At 46.2% G+C, this 16,824-nt stretch overlaps 2 protein-coding genes across 2 annotated transcripts in view; one reads left to right on the top strand and one right to left on the bottom strand.

Annotated features, from left to right (window-relative positions):
• Nucleotides 1–16,824, bottom strand: part of LOC117650730 — a 225,683-nt gene that overhangs the window by 83,489 nt on the left and 125,370 nt on the right. The window lies entirely within an intron of this gene.
• Nucleotides 1–16,824, top strand: part of LOC117650729 (fidgetin-like protein 1) — a 32,996-nt gene that overhangs the window by 4,796 nt on the left and 11,376 nt on the right. The window contains exons 2-5 of the mRNA XM_034394320.1: nucleotides 8,041–8,113; nucleotides 8,221–8,361; nucleotides 9,079–9,100; nucleotides 9,225–9,313. Coding sequence (XP_034250211.1) covers nucleotides 8,041–8,113; nucleotides 8,221–8,361; nucleotides 9,079–9,100; nucleotides 9,225–9,313 — 325 coding nt within the window. The remainder of the gene's footprint in view (nucleotides 1–8,040; nucleotides 8,114–8,220; nucleotides 8,362–9,078; nucleotides 9,101–9,224; nucleotides 9,314–16,824) is intronic.

Here is a 16,824-nt window from a genome sequence, read left to right as displayed (position 1 = left end):
CCAGACCGCGTCTTGTCGTAACAGGCTTCGCGATGTCTCGCTGCCTGTTCCTCCATCCACGCCTGGCGTACCTCCCTTGGCCTGCGGCGCTAGCTGCCTGCGGCAGGCAAGGCTTGTCCGTTGTCGGTTATTTTTTATTTAACTTGTTGAATGCTGGGGGGCTCCGCCCCCCAGCCCCCCCTACATTGTAAATAGATTTGTTTTATCTACAGATAACACGATCTTGACCCTTGCCACTTTTTAACTTGTCGAGGCTGGGGGGCTCCCCCCCCCAGACCCCCCTTTCTCCAAGACAGAAGTGGTCTATCTGCAGAAATCTTATTTATCTCCGTTTTTTAGGTGTTTTTCGCCTATAAAAACTGAACCAGTTGAGCTAGGATGGTGAAATTTCGCGTGTGCCGAGCCAAGGACATACCTAAGAAGTGTGCAAAATCTCACCGGGATCGGCCAAGCCGTTCAGGAGGAGTAGTGCGGACAGACAGACAGACAAAACTTTTCCACCCCACTGGAGTAACAGGCTTCGCTATCGCTCAGCCAACAATATTTTATTTAATTTCAGAAATGGGCCAAGAGTGGGCCAACAAACAATATGGGACATGATATTAATCTTGTCCATAGCTTTCAGACTATAATGTAAAGTTATTTAAAAGATTAAAATAAGATTACATGTTTTGAAACAAAACCCAGTCAAACACACCTGAAAGAAGAATCTGGAAAAAATTAGTAAAGAATACAAAGGCAGAGAATGCGACAACTGTGAACGGAGAGGGAAATGGATAAAGCTGGAAACAAGGGGCAAGGCGAAGGAAAGGTGGGTCGTAAGCAAAATAGGTATAGAAGTAAGAAAAGCAGGCAACAGGTGTAAAACGAATAGGCACACAACCAAAGCTTCAAATGAAAGGCACACACAGCAATGCTTAACACAAGGAAAGGCTGTCAAAAAATGGGTGAAAGCATTCACAATAAAGCTCGACACAAATTGCAAGGCAACGCAGTAAAAGGCTGATAAAAATTGGGTGGAAGCACACACAGCAAAGCTTAACAAAAACTACCATGAAGGGAAGGGATCAGGAGTTGAGAGAAATGAAGGAGGGTTTTACATAAATTGCAATGGAGGTTTTCTCTTAACATAAATACAGAAGGCTCACCCACTCAGATAATGAACATTTGATGCAAAGTGGGTTTAATACGTCTCTTGAGAGACACTTTAAACATAATCCGATCCAATACCTGAAAAGAGGGACAAAAATGAATACAGAACTTGTTTTTTTGGCAATGTAGTCTACAGGCACTGTATATTTCTCTAATAGTCTATGATGTCACTTACCTGGCTTCACATTTGACAGACACTGTAATCAAGTAAATCCAGTATATTAAAAAACGATTACTGGTTCAGGCGCAGGCGGTAGAACTTCTAGGTGCACCCTACAAGTAGCAGTAATCTGTTGAAGAAGAATATTTATGATTTGAATCAAAAGCATCCACAAAAAAATAAAACAAGCTTTAAAAAAATGGCATGGATAGAGGAAAGAAAAAAGTCAATGCAGAAGATATGACAAATAATGCAAACAAAAATATGATAGAGGAATAACGTACCACTTCAGGACTGTTCATGCCGCCAGTTTACGAAGGGCAGCTTCCATTTTGGGTTTACCTAGTTTTGACTGGGTTTTGGTTTGGGGCTCATCATTCTAAAATTTCGGAGAGGCACAGCTCTACTTGCACCTAGAAATCAAGAAATCAAAAAGAAAATCAGTCCCATCTAGTCGAGTAGTAGTATATTCAAGACAAAACCCCAAAATTTAAACCACAGAAAAACACTCGAGCACACTCAAAAAAAGCTTTCAAAAAAAAAAAAACTGAGTCTGAATGAAACACGGAAATAACAACGTTAATGAGGAAGCAGTTTAAAGAATAGAACCTAACTCGCGCTGCTCGTGGGGGCTCCGCCCCAGACCCCCGCATGTGTGGAGCGCGTGCCGAAGTATTTTCAGTAAGTCCGTGGTGAGCAAAGGAAAATTTTTCTAAGGAAGTAAATGTCCTGCTTCTTTGAAAGCTCTATTTAACCGCTTTTGCCCATAAAATAAGGCTACTTTTACTCCCCAAAAAGATAGCTTGTATTGCAGGCTACTGTGGCAGTCAATGGGTGCATACAAGGTCGGAAAATATTGAAGACTGCTTTGACAAGGATAGAGGTGAAAGGAAAAAAACCCTTTAAATCTCTACGACCACTCCTCGACCCCAAACATTTTTTTGAGTGAGTAAGTGAGTCAGTCAGTCAGTCGGATTGGGGCTATATAGATTCTTGAAGATGATTGCCCAATTGCCGGTGGCGGGGTCCCGATTACGGCACAGTTTCGGAAATTCTCGACCAGACCTACCCATGGGGCAATAAAATTTTTAGTCATTCGGTCCCCCCTTTTTGGGAAAATTGAGTAGCTTGCTCGGAAAAAGTGAGAAAATTTTTAACTTTTGAGATTTTTCCCATTTTCCCATTTAAAATTTTGGGAAACGAATGGAAAAAAACCCCCAGGTCTCTACGACCACTCCTTGACCCCAACATTTCTATGAGTGAGTCAGTCAGTCGGATTGGGGCTATATGGGTTCTTGATGATTGATGAGTGAGGAAGTCCGTCAGTCGGATTTTGGGGCTTATAGGTTCTTGATGACAATTGATGATTGATTTTGAGTATGTTGCCGGTGACGGGGGCCGATTTTGGGACAGTTTCTGAAATGTCTCGACTTGATTTACCGATTGGGCTAATAAAAATTTTAGTCGGTCGGCCCCTTTTTTGAAGATTGAGTGGGCTTTGTTAAATTTAGGCTATTTAATTGTTTTTTAGGATGTTGCCGGTGACAAAAACCCGATTTCGGCACAGTTTCGGAAATGTCTCGACCAGACCCACCGATAGGGCGAATAAAAATTATTAGTCGGTCGGTCCCCTTTTTTGAAGATTGAGTGGACTTTTTTAAATTAAGGCTTTAATCGTTTTTTTAGGATGTTGCCGGTGACCAGGACCCCATTGCGGCACAGTTCCAGAATCCGCTCGACCAGACCACCGATGAGGCGAATAAAATTTTTAGTCGGTCGGTCCCCTTTTTTGAGATTTAGTGGACTTTGATAAATTTAGGCCTATTTTAAACGTTTTTGAGGATGTTGCCGGTGACGGGAACCCGATTGCGGCACAGTTTCAGGAATGTCTCGACCAGACCTACCGATGGGCGAATAAAAAATTTTAGTCGGTCGGTCCCCTTTTTGAAGATTGAGTGGACTTTGTTAAATTAAAGGGCCCATTAATCGTTTTTAGGATGTTGCCCGGGGACCAGGACCCCATTGCGGCACAGTTTTGGAAATGTCTCGACCAGACCCACCGATGGGGCGAGCAAAAATTTTTGTCGGTCGGTGCCCTTTTTTTAAGATTGAGTGGATTTTTTTGAATTTTGGCCTATTTTAAACGTTTTTGAGGATGTTGCCCGGGGACGGGGACCCGATTGCGGCACAGTTTCGGAAATGTCTCGACCAGACCTACCGATGGGGCGAATAAAAAAATTTTTGTCGGTCGGTCCCCTTTTTTTAAGATTGAGTGGATTTTGTTGAATTTTGGCCTATTAATCGTTTTTGAGGATGTTGCCGGTGACGGGGACCGATTGCGGCACAGTTTCGGAAATGTCTCGACAAGACCTACCGATGGGGCGAATAAAAATTTTTAGTCGGTCGGCCCCCTTTTTTTGAAGATTGAGTGGATTTTGTTGAATTTAGGCCTATTAATCGTTTTTTGGGGATGTTGCCGGTGACGGGGACCCGATTGCGGCACAGTTTCGGAAATGTCTCGACCAGACCTCCCGATGGGGCGAATAAAAATTTTAATCGGTCGGCCCCCTTTTTTTGAAGATTGAGTGGATTTTGTTGAATTTAGGCCTATTTAATCTTTTTTTGAGGATGTTGCCAGTGACGGAGACCGGATTGCGGCACAGATTCGGAAATGTCTCGACCGACCTACCGATAGGGCGAAAAAAAATTTTTTAGTCGGTCGGTCCCCTTTTTTGAAGATTGAGTAGGTTTGCTCGGAAACGGTGAGAAATTTGTTCCCCTTTTTTGTAGATAAAGTAGGTTTTCTCGGAAACGGTAAGGAATTTTCAACTTTTGGGATTTTTCCCAATTTTCCCATAAAATTTGGAATCGAATGGAAAAAACCGCAAGTCTCTACGACCACTCCTTCACCCCAAACATTTCTATGAGTGAGTCAGTGAGTCAGTCGGATTGGGGCTTTATAGGTTCTTGATGAACCTCTATATCTGAAGTGACAAGTGCAGAGGTCTGCGGGAAGCTATGTAAATAATAGAAATAGGTGTTGCCAAAACGCCACAACGCGTTTTTGCGATCAAGGAAGGTTTGAAGCAACCTTCTGAGGTGTAAGCAGATTCATTTCTCGCACAGTATCGGAGTGAGTGCCAAAATCCAAAAAGTGTCACTGTGCCCCACCCTCCCTTACGGGACACACTCTCAGCCTTTTCCTAAATATGACGGGGCCCCAAGACCCGAAGAATGCCTTCGGGCTGGTATAACGAATCGGAGAGGGGAAGTGGGGGGGGGGGGGGGGGGGGGAATTCGCGGAGGCCTGAGGAGTCCGAGGCAGGTAGCGGTCGGGTTCCTGCACGGTTTATGATACTCTTTTCAGATCCTCTCAAACTTCGTAGTCCGGTATTTTTAGCAAACGATACCTTTACTACTTCAAAACTACTTAGAACAATACAAGACACTTAAGGGGGCAGTAGCGTCTTTTGCACGTGTTTTGACGATTTTCGAACCTCCTGTTTAGACGTTAATATAAAGATAAGTATGACTGCCAGAGGCAAACGGCAGGCACCATTTGAAAGATAAAAGTTTTTACAACATTTGCAAAAAAAAAATATTTTGTTTTAGCATTGAATTAGGATGTTTTGTGTTATATGCAAAAATGGTCTGCAAAATTACATGGTTTCACTGCGCGCACGATTGCAGCCAAAGTTTTTAACTTTTACCAATCGGTAAAATGCATCTGAAAAAGCATGAAATTGCCCATAAAATGACCCTGGTTTTAATATTGGGCCAGAAAAAATGTGGTTCGTTTCCATCTTAAGTTGAAGATGAGCGTTTCAATAGTTTTTCTTGCCAATATTGAAACCCAAGGGTCATTTTATGGGCAATTCATGCTTTTCAGATGCATTTTACCGATTGGTAAAAAGTTAAAAACTTTGGCTGCAATCGTGCGCGCAGTGACACCATGTAATTTTGCAGACCATTTTTGCATAGAACACAAAACAACCTAAGTCAATGCTAAAACAAAATATTTTTTTTTAAAATGTTGTAAAAACTTTTATCTTTCAAATGGTGCCTGCCGTTTGTCTCTGGCATTCATACTTATCTTTATATTAACGTCTAAACAGGAGGTTCGAAAATCGTCAAAACACGTGCAAATGACGCTACTGCCCCCTTAAAGGTGTCAGCTAGCTTTTACTCGAGAGCGGGACAGTGAGTGCTTGGTGCACGGTCAACAATGTGCGCGAAACATCGATAACTCCTCCCCCAGGTACAGCGCCAGCCGCACCGGGCGTAAACAATGGCACCGTCTCCTCGGCTCGGCCCCGCGCGGCAAGGACCAACATCGACACTCACTCCCCAATCATATATGTTCTAACCCTTATTTACAATTTTCTATACAATCACAGACATGCGAGCATACTGTCAAAACTATAGCACACGACAGTACCAGACGAGTATCATCTGCTTAACGTTTCTTGAATGGAGATTTTAAGTACTATTGACAGAAAAGAGGTGAAAAATCAAATATGTAGAAATGAAAAACTGATGTCGCAAATGGATTCATCTCAACGAGATGAAAAGAAAGATACCCATATGTCATAGATTTAGACTCAAAATGGCTGGTCTGCAGAATAAAATAGGTCGATTTTAGGATGTTTTTGCTACGCCTTTAAAAAGGGGTGTCAAAACCGACCTAGTATTGAACTGATGTTTTCCGACATCTTCCTTCAGTTGCCCGCGAGCTGTGCTCGGGCACACAGTTGCCCGGTAGTTGCCCGGCAGTTGCCCGGCAGTTGCCCGGTGGTTGCCCGTAGTTGCCCGGCAGTTGCTCGGAGTTGCTCGGAGTTGCCCGGTGGTTGCCCGGCAGTTGCCCCGAGTTGCTCGGCAGTAGCCCGTAGTTGCCCGGCAGTTGCCCGTAGTTGCCCGGCAGTTGCCCGGTACTTGACCAATGCCTGCCCGATGTTGCCTGCGAAAAGTTGGTCTGGGGTAGGCCATATCGACGGCCAAATGTCGAAGTCCCCTAATTTGCGGATGGCCCCGGCGATATTTTAAAACAGTTTTACAAAATGATTTTCAGAAATGAACTTGATACGAAAAAAAAATTGTCCACCAATAAATTATTTATTTAGTCAGTACCCTTATATGGAATTTTCTAAAAGAAGTAGAAAAGTGTTTTATTCTGTACGAAACGTCATCAGGTCGAGTTTTAGCACGATTCGAGGAAAAGTATCTACGTCTCAGTCGACATTGAGTGGGACGATACGAGAATGAGAAAAGTGCCCGCCTGCGCGCCACCGTACGCGGGCATTCTGGCTCGCTGGTCGAGGAGCTGGGAACGGGTGCGCGCCGTACGTACCCGCTACCTCCGAATTTTCAAGCTTTAATAACTTTCTTCTCATCATGTCTTTCGAGCTGCGTTTTTGAAAACTCCCTCACATTACATTAAACTTTCATTTTCTCGAAGATGAATCCCATCCGTCAAACCGTTCCATCAATACAACAAATCGGTATTTTTGCTTTTCGCCTTGCAGGCCCATTGCAAACAGCGGGAAGTACCCGGACCCTGCAGCCTGAACCGGGTGCTCAACTGCATTGCTTGTATCTGTCAAGTGACTTGTTTTTGATGGGAAAGGAACCGGTTCACGGCACTATAGAATATTAGGGAGACGGTTTTGGCAGATTGCGGGATGATTCGTGTTATTTTTTGTATTGAAAAAGTTAAAACGAAAACTTGTGTCGTCTACAGGTTGAGAAAGTAGTACCTCCGTTCCAAAGACCGCTGATTGGCTAGGACGATCACATGATCCGAACGCGGTGGAACTCACGTAATTCAAAATGCATGAGTAGGAGTAACTTCATTCTGTCACTAGACGGTGCGAAAATGTAAAAATAATAGATAAGAGCATTCCTTGTGCCACGAAGAAAATTATTACAGCTGAATTTTCATTTCTATAGGCACGCAACATGCCTGCGTTAAAAATAAGGCAAGAATTGGGGCCATTGAATTTGAATTCCGCGGCATGTCTCGATAGAGTTGCTAACTGTGCAAAACTTTCTTGCATACATACGAGGCACCTGCGAGGACGCTTCATTAACTCCAGATTTAAACAGATATTTTAATGTTACCATACCATGTCGTATAACTAAAATTGTTTCAAACTCAGAACTCGTCCATAATTGAAGAGCAGTGTTTTAGGCTTGTATTGTTGGTATGTGAGCACGGGAGAACAAAGAAAGGATGAGTCATAGGCTGCGAAGCACGGGCGACGCCGATCCGACCGAACGTATTCCGTATTCCCCTAGCGGAAAAGCAAACATTCCTGGAGAAATAAGTGAATAATTTAACAAAGTTTTAGTTTGCGCAAACAATTGGAACCTGTCAAGGCTTGCAATGGATCGAAGGGTAACGTATAAATTTCTATATTCATCATTTTGTTGTCTGAATTGGTTCGGTGTCCGTATCGTCTTGGCCCACAGAAAGGTTAAACGCACAAAGCTTGAAATCTTTAAAAATACATGTCGTGTAGCTTGGATTTTTCCGCAATCAATTTTCCAGTTGAAAAAAAATTATCCTGATAATTTGCCGTTATCTGCAAGTTGTGTCCTAGCAACCTAACCTGTACTTGGTTGTGTGTTTCTGGCAGAACCTGGCCTAGGCTTACATAAAGCAAGCCGGCCGGTTCACCTGTTGCCGGCGTAAATTCTTGCAATTGGAATGCACTGAATTTCCTCCCCAGTCGCAACGCTGATTTTTATACTGCTATTATCATTAATTGTAACCTATCATCTGGTCAGAGTGGTACAGCCACAGTTTGTGTTGTGGTTTGACTGGAACCTTGTTGTGTTTTTAATTGCATCGACAGCCAATTAAAGCGTTATTCTATAACTATTCTTATTTCCTGATGTCTGTTTTCTAGCCATCCATTTGCAAAGCTGATCGAGTAGCTCTGAGGAAAGGTTACGAGAAAGTGCACCAGGATCGGTTGCTGTACTTGAAGACATGGACAGTTATGTGCTTGCCACTGAATTGGGAAACAAAGTGGATGGAGGGACTGCCAGTGAGGATTTCCAATTTATCAAGCAGCTTGAGAATCACCCCAACTTTACAAGAAGATCGGAAACTGCCTCAGCAGATACTTTAAAAAGATGCAGGTACATTAGTTTTTAGTAGCTTTCATGTAGATTATTATATTCAGATATAGAGGTTCATTAGGTTCTATTCTTTAAACTGCTCCCTCATTAACGTTGTTATTTCCGTGTTTCATTCAGACTCAGTTTTGTTTTTAGTTGAAAGCTTTTCTTGAGTGTGCTCGAGTGTTTTCTGTGGTTAATTGTGGTTCTGTCTTGAATATATCTACTACTCGACTAGATGGGAGATTTTCTTTTCTGATTTCTTGATTCTAGGTGCAAGTAGAGCTGTGCCTCTCGAATTTGAGAATGATGAGCCGCAACCAAACCGAGTCAAAACTAGGTAACCAATATGGAAGCTGCCCTTCGTAAACTGGCGGCATGAACAGTCCTGAAGTGGTACGTTATTTCTCTATCATATTTTTGTTTGCCTTATTTGTCATATCTTCTGCATTGACTTTTTTCTTTCCTCTATCCATGCAATTTTTTTTAAAGCTTGTTTTATTTTTTTTGTGGATGCTTTTGATTCAAATCATAAATATTCTTCTTCAACAGATTACTGCTACTTGTAGGGTGCACCTAGAAGTTCTACGCCTGCGCCTGAACCAGTAATCGTTTTTTTAATAACTGGATTGACTTGATTACAGTGTCTGTCAAATGTGAAGCCAGGTAAGTGACATCATAGACTATTAGAGAAATATACAGTGCCTGTAGACTACATTGCCTCTCAGTAGACTAACAGATCAGTATTCACTTTTTGTTTTGTGATTTATTTTTTATTTTGTGCCTGCAGTTTCACTGCAAGTGTTTGCTCATAAAAAAGAAAAACAAGTTCTGTATTCATTTTTGCCCCTCTTTCCAGGTATTGGATGGGGTTATGGTGTAAGTGTCTTTCAAGAGAGGATCCGTCGTATTAAACCCACTTTGCATCAAATGTTAATAATCTGAATGGTGAGCTTTCTGTATTTGTGTTCTGAGAAAAACCTCCATTGCAATTAATGTAAAACCCTCCTTCATTGTTCCAACTCCTGATTCCTTCCCTGCGTACCAGTTTTTGTTGAGGTTTGCTGTGTGTGCTTCCACCCAATTTTTGTCGTCCTTTGCCTGCTGTGCGCTTCAAACCAATTTGTGTCAGCCTTTCCCTGCGTTGCCTTACAATTTGTGTCAAGCTTTATTGGGTGTGCTTCAACCCAACTTTTGTCAGCCGGAAAGGCTGCGTTGCCTTGCAATTTGTGTCGAGCTTTATTGGGTGTGCTTCCACCCAATTTTTGTCAGCCGGAAAGCTGCGTTGCCTTGCAATTGTGTCGAGCTTTATTGGGTGTGCTTCCACCCAATTTTTGTCAGCGGAAAAGGCTGCGTTGCCTTGCAATTTGTGTCGAGCTTTATTGGGTGTGCTTCCACCCAATTTTTGTCAGCCGGAAAGGCTGCGTTGCCTTGCAATTTGTGTCGAGCTTTATTAGGTGTGCTTCCACCCAATTTTTGTCGGCCGGAAAGGCTGCGTTGCCTTGCAATTTGTGTCGAGCTTTATTGGGTGTGCTTCCACCCAATTTTTGTCAGCCGGAAAGGCTGCGTTGCCTTGCAATTTGTGTCGAGCTTATTGTGTGTGCTTCCACCCAATTTTTGTCAGCCGGAAAGGCTGCGTTGCCTTGCAATTTGTGTCCAGCTTTATTGGGTGTGCTTCAAACCAATCTATGTCAACCTTTCCCTGTGTTAAGCATTGCTGTGTGTGCCTTTCATGTGAGGCTTTGATTGTGTGCCTATTCGTTTTACACCCGTTGCCTGCTTTTCCAACTTCTATACCTGTTTTGTTTACGACCCACCTTTCCTTGTTCTTAAAATTATTTGTGTCCCTTTTCCTAACCGCAGCCCTGTCTCACATTTTGTGCCGAGCCTCAGTTTTGTTGCTTCCATCCATTTGTGTAACCCTTCCCCAGCATTTTTATTTTAGCTTAGACATGTTGCTTTCATCCATTTGTTACCTTCCCCAGCATTCCCCTACATTCCAATTCCTAAGCATTTCCCTGTACTGGCCTTACTTTCAAGCCCCGTTCCCAAACAGAACAAGATCAGCCTCTCTCGGATTCTTTTCTTATCTTGTTTCTTTAGGTAATTACAATTATTCTACTGTCAACAGATTGAAATAGTTTATAATAAAGAATCTTATTTCTGATTACTACAGTGGCTGGCTGTTGGTTTTTTCTTCATGTACCAGAATTTCCCATTCATTAGCATAAGGCCTGCACATGATCGGAAAAAAAAAACACTTAAATACGAAGTCAACTGCCAGCTGCAGAACACAAGTCTACAGTGGGTTCTACTCATAGCCTTACACATTCAAACTTTTTGGCAGGTACCCCAGCCAGTGATGAATACTAATGTGGGCAAGGACTTTCTTTCACAGCGATCATAAAACTCTTGTGCTACTGAGTGGACAGAAAGTTACCCAGCAGGGAAGGCCTGGCCCTGGCTGGGCTCTAGCGCATTCTGGAGTTGCCTACCTAAACTTACGCACTTATGCACATCAGGGCATTGGTGGGTAGACAAGAGACACTCGCCATCCTGGCGGCGTTTCGTCTCGCGCCGTGGAGGTAGGCAACCCACCGTACTGCCGTGGTGCGTGGTGGCACCGCGTCTTTTGTTCGTTCGACGGGGCGGAGTCACCATGTCCGAGGCCGTGGCCGGCCGCACTGTGGCCGACTCCAAGCACCTCCGATCTCGGACTCTCGGACTGCGCAGTGCGCCGAGCCGAAGCGAGGCATGCCGCTGTCCCACCTACCTGGAGGGGTCGCGGCGTACAGCGCCCCGCTGGCGGCGTCCTGTGGCTCCTGTGCGACGGACTCGGTGAAGCCTGGCCTTGTGCTCCCTCTTGTTCGCTTTCCGCGTGCTCTGGCCCCGAGTGCCGCGCGCTGCGCGGACCCCGGGGGACAACCTGGCGGTCACGGCGACAGTGGAGGTGCGCGCCGCGGCGAGCATGTGGGCGATGGTGGCCTCCGCGCCGTGCTGAACTGTCACCCCGACGATGCCTCCGGGATCCTGGTGGTCTCGGTGGCCTGCCCCGGGTCCCGGGGACCCTCTACCGGCTGCCTGGAGGAGCCCTGGAGGCGCCCTGGAGGCGCCCTGGAGGCGCCCTGGAGGCGCCCTGGAGGCGCCCTGGAGGCGCCCTGGAGGCGCCCTGGAGGCGCCCTGGAGGCGCCCTGGAAGCACCCTGGAGGCGCCCTGGAGGCACCCTGGAGGCGCCCTGGAGGCACCCTACCACTGTGCTGGGTGCGACATAGCCCACTTATTCCCAAGCCCCCCGCCCTGGACCCGCAGGGCCGCCTTGGAGGTAGGCAACCCATCGGGGCCGTCCCCCTCCCTCCCTCCCCGAGGTATGACTAAACAGCAGGTCGGACAACTCAGTAGGTCGGACAACTGTCTTCGACAGCAGGGGAATATTTCTAGCGAGTGGCCAGCAATATAAATATTGCCACGGGATTATTTTTAATAGGGTCGGGCAAGTGGGAGGTCGGACAAGTAACATACACCCCTCGGGTGGCCCGGGCTTCGGTCCAGGCCGGAACCAGGGCAAACATGTCGCATCCTGCAGCTACCAGCGGAGTGCAGGCTGATTTTTAACTCAACACTAGACGGCCGTTCGCTTAGCTGAGCAAAAGTCTATTTACTACTGCTCTAGCAATTCAGGGTCCATAGCACCTGAAACGCAGTCATGCCTTTTATCAAGAACCTATAAAGCCCCAATCCGACTGACTCACTGACTGACTCACTCACTCACTTATAGAAATGTTTGGGGTGAAGGAGTGGTCGTAGAGACTTGCGGTTTTTTCAATTCAATTCCAAATTTTATGGGAAAATTGAGAAAAATCCCAAAAGTTGAAAATTCCTCACCGTTTCCGAGAAAACCTACTTTATCTACAAAAAAGGGGAACAAATTTCTCACCGTTTCCGAGCAAACCTACTCAATCTTCAAAAAAGGGGACCGACCGACTAAAAATTTTTATTCGCCCCATCGGTAGGTCTGTTCGAGACATTTCCGAATCTGTGCCGCAATCCGGTCTCCGTCACTGGCAACATCCTCAAAAAACGATTAAATAGGCCTAAATTCAACAAAATCCACTCAATCTTCAAAAAAGGGGACTGACCGACTAAAAATTTTTATTCGCCCCATCGGTAGGTCTGTCGAGACATTCCGAAACTGTGCCGCAATCGGGTCCCCGTCACCGGCAACATCCTCAAAAAACGATTTAATAGGTAAATTCAACAAAATCCCACTCAATCTTCAAAAAAGGGGACCGACCGACTAAAAATTTTTATTCGCCCCATCGGTAGGTCTGGTCGAGACATTTCCGAAACTGTGCCGCAATCGGGTCCCCGTCACCGGCAACATCCTCAAAAACGATTAAATAGGCCTAAATTTATCAAAGTCCACTCAATCTTCAAAAAAGGGGACCGACCGACTGAAAATTTTTATTCGCCCCATCGGTATGTCTGGTCGAGACATTTCCGAAACTGTGCCGCAATCGGGTCCCCGTCACCGGCAACATCCTCAAAAAACGATTTAATAGGCCTAAATTCAACAAAATCCACTCAATCTTCAAAAAAGGGGACCGACCGACTAAAAAATTTTATTCGCCCCATCGGTACACCCAGAAAAAGGGTTTCTTGAAACAAGTCTAGTAAAAGACTTGAATTTTTTGACTTGAATTGTAGACTTGATTGAAGTCACTTAGTCTAGAATCAAGTCGCGTCAAAAACAAGACCGTGCCCGTCTTGTTTCGAGCTCCAAGACAACGCCTTCCCCTCCCTCTCCTCCTCCCCCTGCCCGGGCGACGCTGGCGGCGCGGCGCGGCGACGTTCGGCTGCCTTCGGGTCGCCCGAAGCAGCCCGACGCCGGCCGAAGCCGCCCGCAGCGCCCGGCGGGCCCGGCGAGACCGCTCGTGCCGGCCTGCGCCAGTGCAGTGTTTTGATGCGGCGACGAAACATCAACATGTCTGTACACGAAGAGATTGCGTCGCTCCTAGATCGGTGGGAATTGTCCCACCTTCTTCCAAAATTCAAAGGTGAGTACAAAGACATCTTGCGTAGCGTCTCTTGTAAACCTCGAGTCACGGTATAGCAGTACATTTCCGAATCGTTACGCACGGCAAAGCGGACAGCTGGCAGCGACAGCCAACGGCGGCCTTGGCAGTGCAGTGCCGTTCCCTAACCCCCACCCCCTCCCAGCCTCGTCTGCGGCTAGCGTACCGAACCATTTCTCCTGTGACGGTCGGCAACAACGGACGTGTAGAACTCAGTGCAGTGGCCCCGTCATACCATCGCCCAGTCGGAGGTACTGTAGTGTCTGTGGGTGTCTTTCCAAAGTGTCGTAGCAGCGAAACTCTCGATAGTGTGTTCGAGACTTGGTGTGGGTGGCGTTGCGCCGTACGGTTCCCTCCCACGGCCACATCGCACTGATAAACAAAGTTGCATCCCTGCCGCACCGACCCGCGTCGACCTGCGATACACCTGCCAAGCGCGTGGCGCCGTAACCATGCCAGTTTTAGTAGCTTAGTAAACAAAGGACCTTTTCTGCCGTGCACACGCGCACTGATTCCCACCAAGTGGTGCTGGCTGCCAAGCATAGCGCTTTAGGTACATTGGAAAACATGGCAGCAGACTGATTCCGAGAGTCACTTTCGTCGCCTTATCTCTCTCTCTCGACTCCCGGAATCAGGCCGAGAGACGATTTCGTCGCTCTGTCTCTCTCGCACCTGAACGGGACTCGCCACCAGTGCGAGAGAGACAGCGCGACGAAAAGAACTGTCCGAATCAGTCTGCTCGTTCCGAGAGTCGTTTTCGTTGCTCTGTCTCTCTCGCACTCATGGGGCGTGTCGTCTCGAGGTGCGAGTGAGACAGCGCGACGAAAAGAACTGTCCGAATCAGTGTGCTCGTTCCGAGAGTCGTTTTCGTTGCTCTGTCTCTCTCGCAATCATGGGGCGTGTCGTCTCGAGGTGCGAGTGAGACAGCGCGACGAAAAGAACTGTCCGAATCAGTGTGCTCGTTCCGAGAGTCGTTTTCGTTGCTCTGTCTCTCTCGCACTCATGGGGCGTGTCGTCTCGAGGTGCGAGTGAGACAGAGCGACGAAAAGAACTGTCCGAATCAGTTTGCTCGTTCCGAGAGTCGTTTTCGTTGATCTGTCTCTCTCGCACTCATGGGGCGTGTCGTCTCGAGGTGCGAGTGAGACAGAGCGACGAAAAGAACTGTCCGAATCAGTTTGCTCGTTCCGAGAGTCGTTTTCGTTGCTCTGTCTCTCTCGCACTCATGGGGCGTGTCGTCTCGAGGTGCGAGTGAGACAGCGCGACGAAAAGAACTGTCCGAATCAGTCTGCTCGTTCCGAGAGTCGTTTTCGTTGCTCTGTCTCTCTCGCACTCATGGGGCGTGTCGTCTCGAGGTGCGAGTGAGACAGAGCGACGAAAAGAACTGTCCGAATCAGTTTGCTCGTTCCGAGAGTCGTTTTCGTTGCTCTGTCTCTCTCGCACTCATGGGGCGTGTCGTCTCGATTTTCTTTTCTGATTTCTTGATTTCTAGGTGCAAGTAGAGCTGTGCCTCTCCGAATTTGAGAATGATGAGCCGCAAACCAAACCGAGTCAAAACTAGGTAACCAATATGGAAGCTGCCCTTCGTAAACTGGCGGCATGAACAGTCCTGAAGTGGTACGTTATTTCTCTATCTTATTTTTGTTTGCCTTATTTGTCATATCTTCTGCATTGACTTTTTTCTTTCCTCTATCCATGCAATTTTTTTTAAAGCTTGTTTTATTTTTTTTGTGGATGCTTTTGATTCAAATCATAAATATTCTTCTTCAACAGATTACTGCTACTTGTAGGGTGCACCTAGAAGTTCTACCGCCTGCGCCTGAACCAGTAATCGTTTTTTAATACACTGGATTGACTTGATTACAGTGTCTGTCAAATGTGAAGCCAGGTAAGTGACATCATAGACTATTAGAGAAATATACAGTGCCTGTAGACTACATTGCCTCTCAGTAGACTACCAGATCAGTATTCACTTTTTGTTTTGTGATTTATTTTTTATTTTGTGCCTGCAGTTTCACTGCAAGTGTTTGCTCATAAAAAAGAAAAACAAGTTCTGTATTCATTTTTGCCCCTCTTTCCAGGTATTGGATGGGGTTATGGTGTAAGTGTCTTTCAAGAGAGGATCCGTCGTATTAAACCCACTTTGCATCCAATGTTAATAATCTGAATGGGTGAGCTTTCTGTATTTGTGTTCTGAGAAAACCTCCATTGCAATTAATGTAAAACCCTCCTTCATTGTTCCCAACTCCTGATTCCTTCCCTGCGTACCAGTTTTTGTTGAGGTTTGCTGTGTGTGCTTCCACCCAATTTTTGTCGTCCTTGGCCTGCTGTGCGCTTCAAACCAATTTGTGTCAGCCTTTCCCTGCGTTGCCTTGCAATTTGTGTCAAGCTTTATTGGGTGTGCTTCCAACCAACTTTTGTCAGCCGGAAAGGCTGCGTTGCCTTGCAATTTGTGTCGAGCTTTATTGGGTGTGCTTCCACCCAATTTTTGTCAGCCGGAAAGGCTGCGTTGCCTTGCAATTTGTGTCGAGCTTTATTGGGTGTGCTTCCACCCAATTTTTGTCAGCCGGAAAGGCTGCGTTGCCTTGCAATTTGTGTCGAGCTTTATTGGGTGTGCTTCCACCCAAGTTTTGTCAGCCGGAAAGGCTGCGTTGCCTTGCAATTTGTGTCGAGCTTTATTAGGTGTGCTTCCACCCAATTTTTGTCGGCCGGAAAGGCTGCGTTGCCTTGCAATTTGTGTCGAGCTTTATTGGGTGTGCTTCCACCCAATTTTTGTCAGCCGAAAAGGCTGCGTTGCCTTGCAATTTGTGTCGAGCTTATTGTGTGTGCTTCCACCCAATTTTTGCCAGCCGGAAAGGCTGCGTTGCCTTGCAATTTGTGTCCAGCTTTATTGGGTGTGCTTCAAACCAATCTATGTCAACCTTTCCCTGTGTTAAGCATTGCTGTGTGTGCCTTTCATGTGAGGCTTTGATTGTGTGCCTATTCGTTTTACACCCGTTGCCTGCTTTTCCAACTTCTATACCTGTTTTGATTACGACCCACCTTTCCTTGTTCTTAAAATTATTTGTGTCCCTTTTCCTAACCGCAGCCCTGTCTCACAGGGTCGGCGTGGCCGCGCCTGTCGCGTCGGGTGGCGGTCGGGCGTGGGGAGTGTGGCCGCGCGGAGCTGGGCGTAGCCACGCTCAACGCCGGGCCCTCGTCTCGGCGAAGAAAGCCCTAACCCTAATACGCACTGGTACGTGGTTCTAACACTGTTTCACTACACTTGCTTCAAAAACTTACCAGTAGACACAAAGCTGGGGACGCTACGTAGGGACGGGG

This window comes from Thrips palmi, unplaced genomic scaffold, assembly GCF_012932325.1.
Source record: "Thrips palmi isolate BJ-2018 unplaced genomic scaffold, TpBJ-2018v1 HiC_scaffold_5, whole genome shotgun sequence".
NCBI lineage: Eukaryota > Metazoa > Arthropoda > Insecta > Thysanoptera > Thripidae > Thrips > Thrips palmi.
This window is presented reverse-complemented; position numbering and strand designations above follow the sequence as displayed.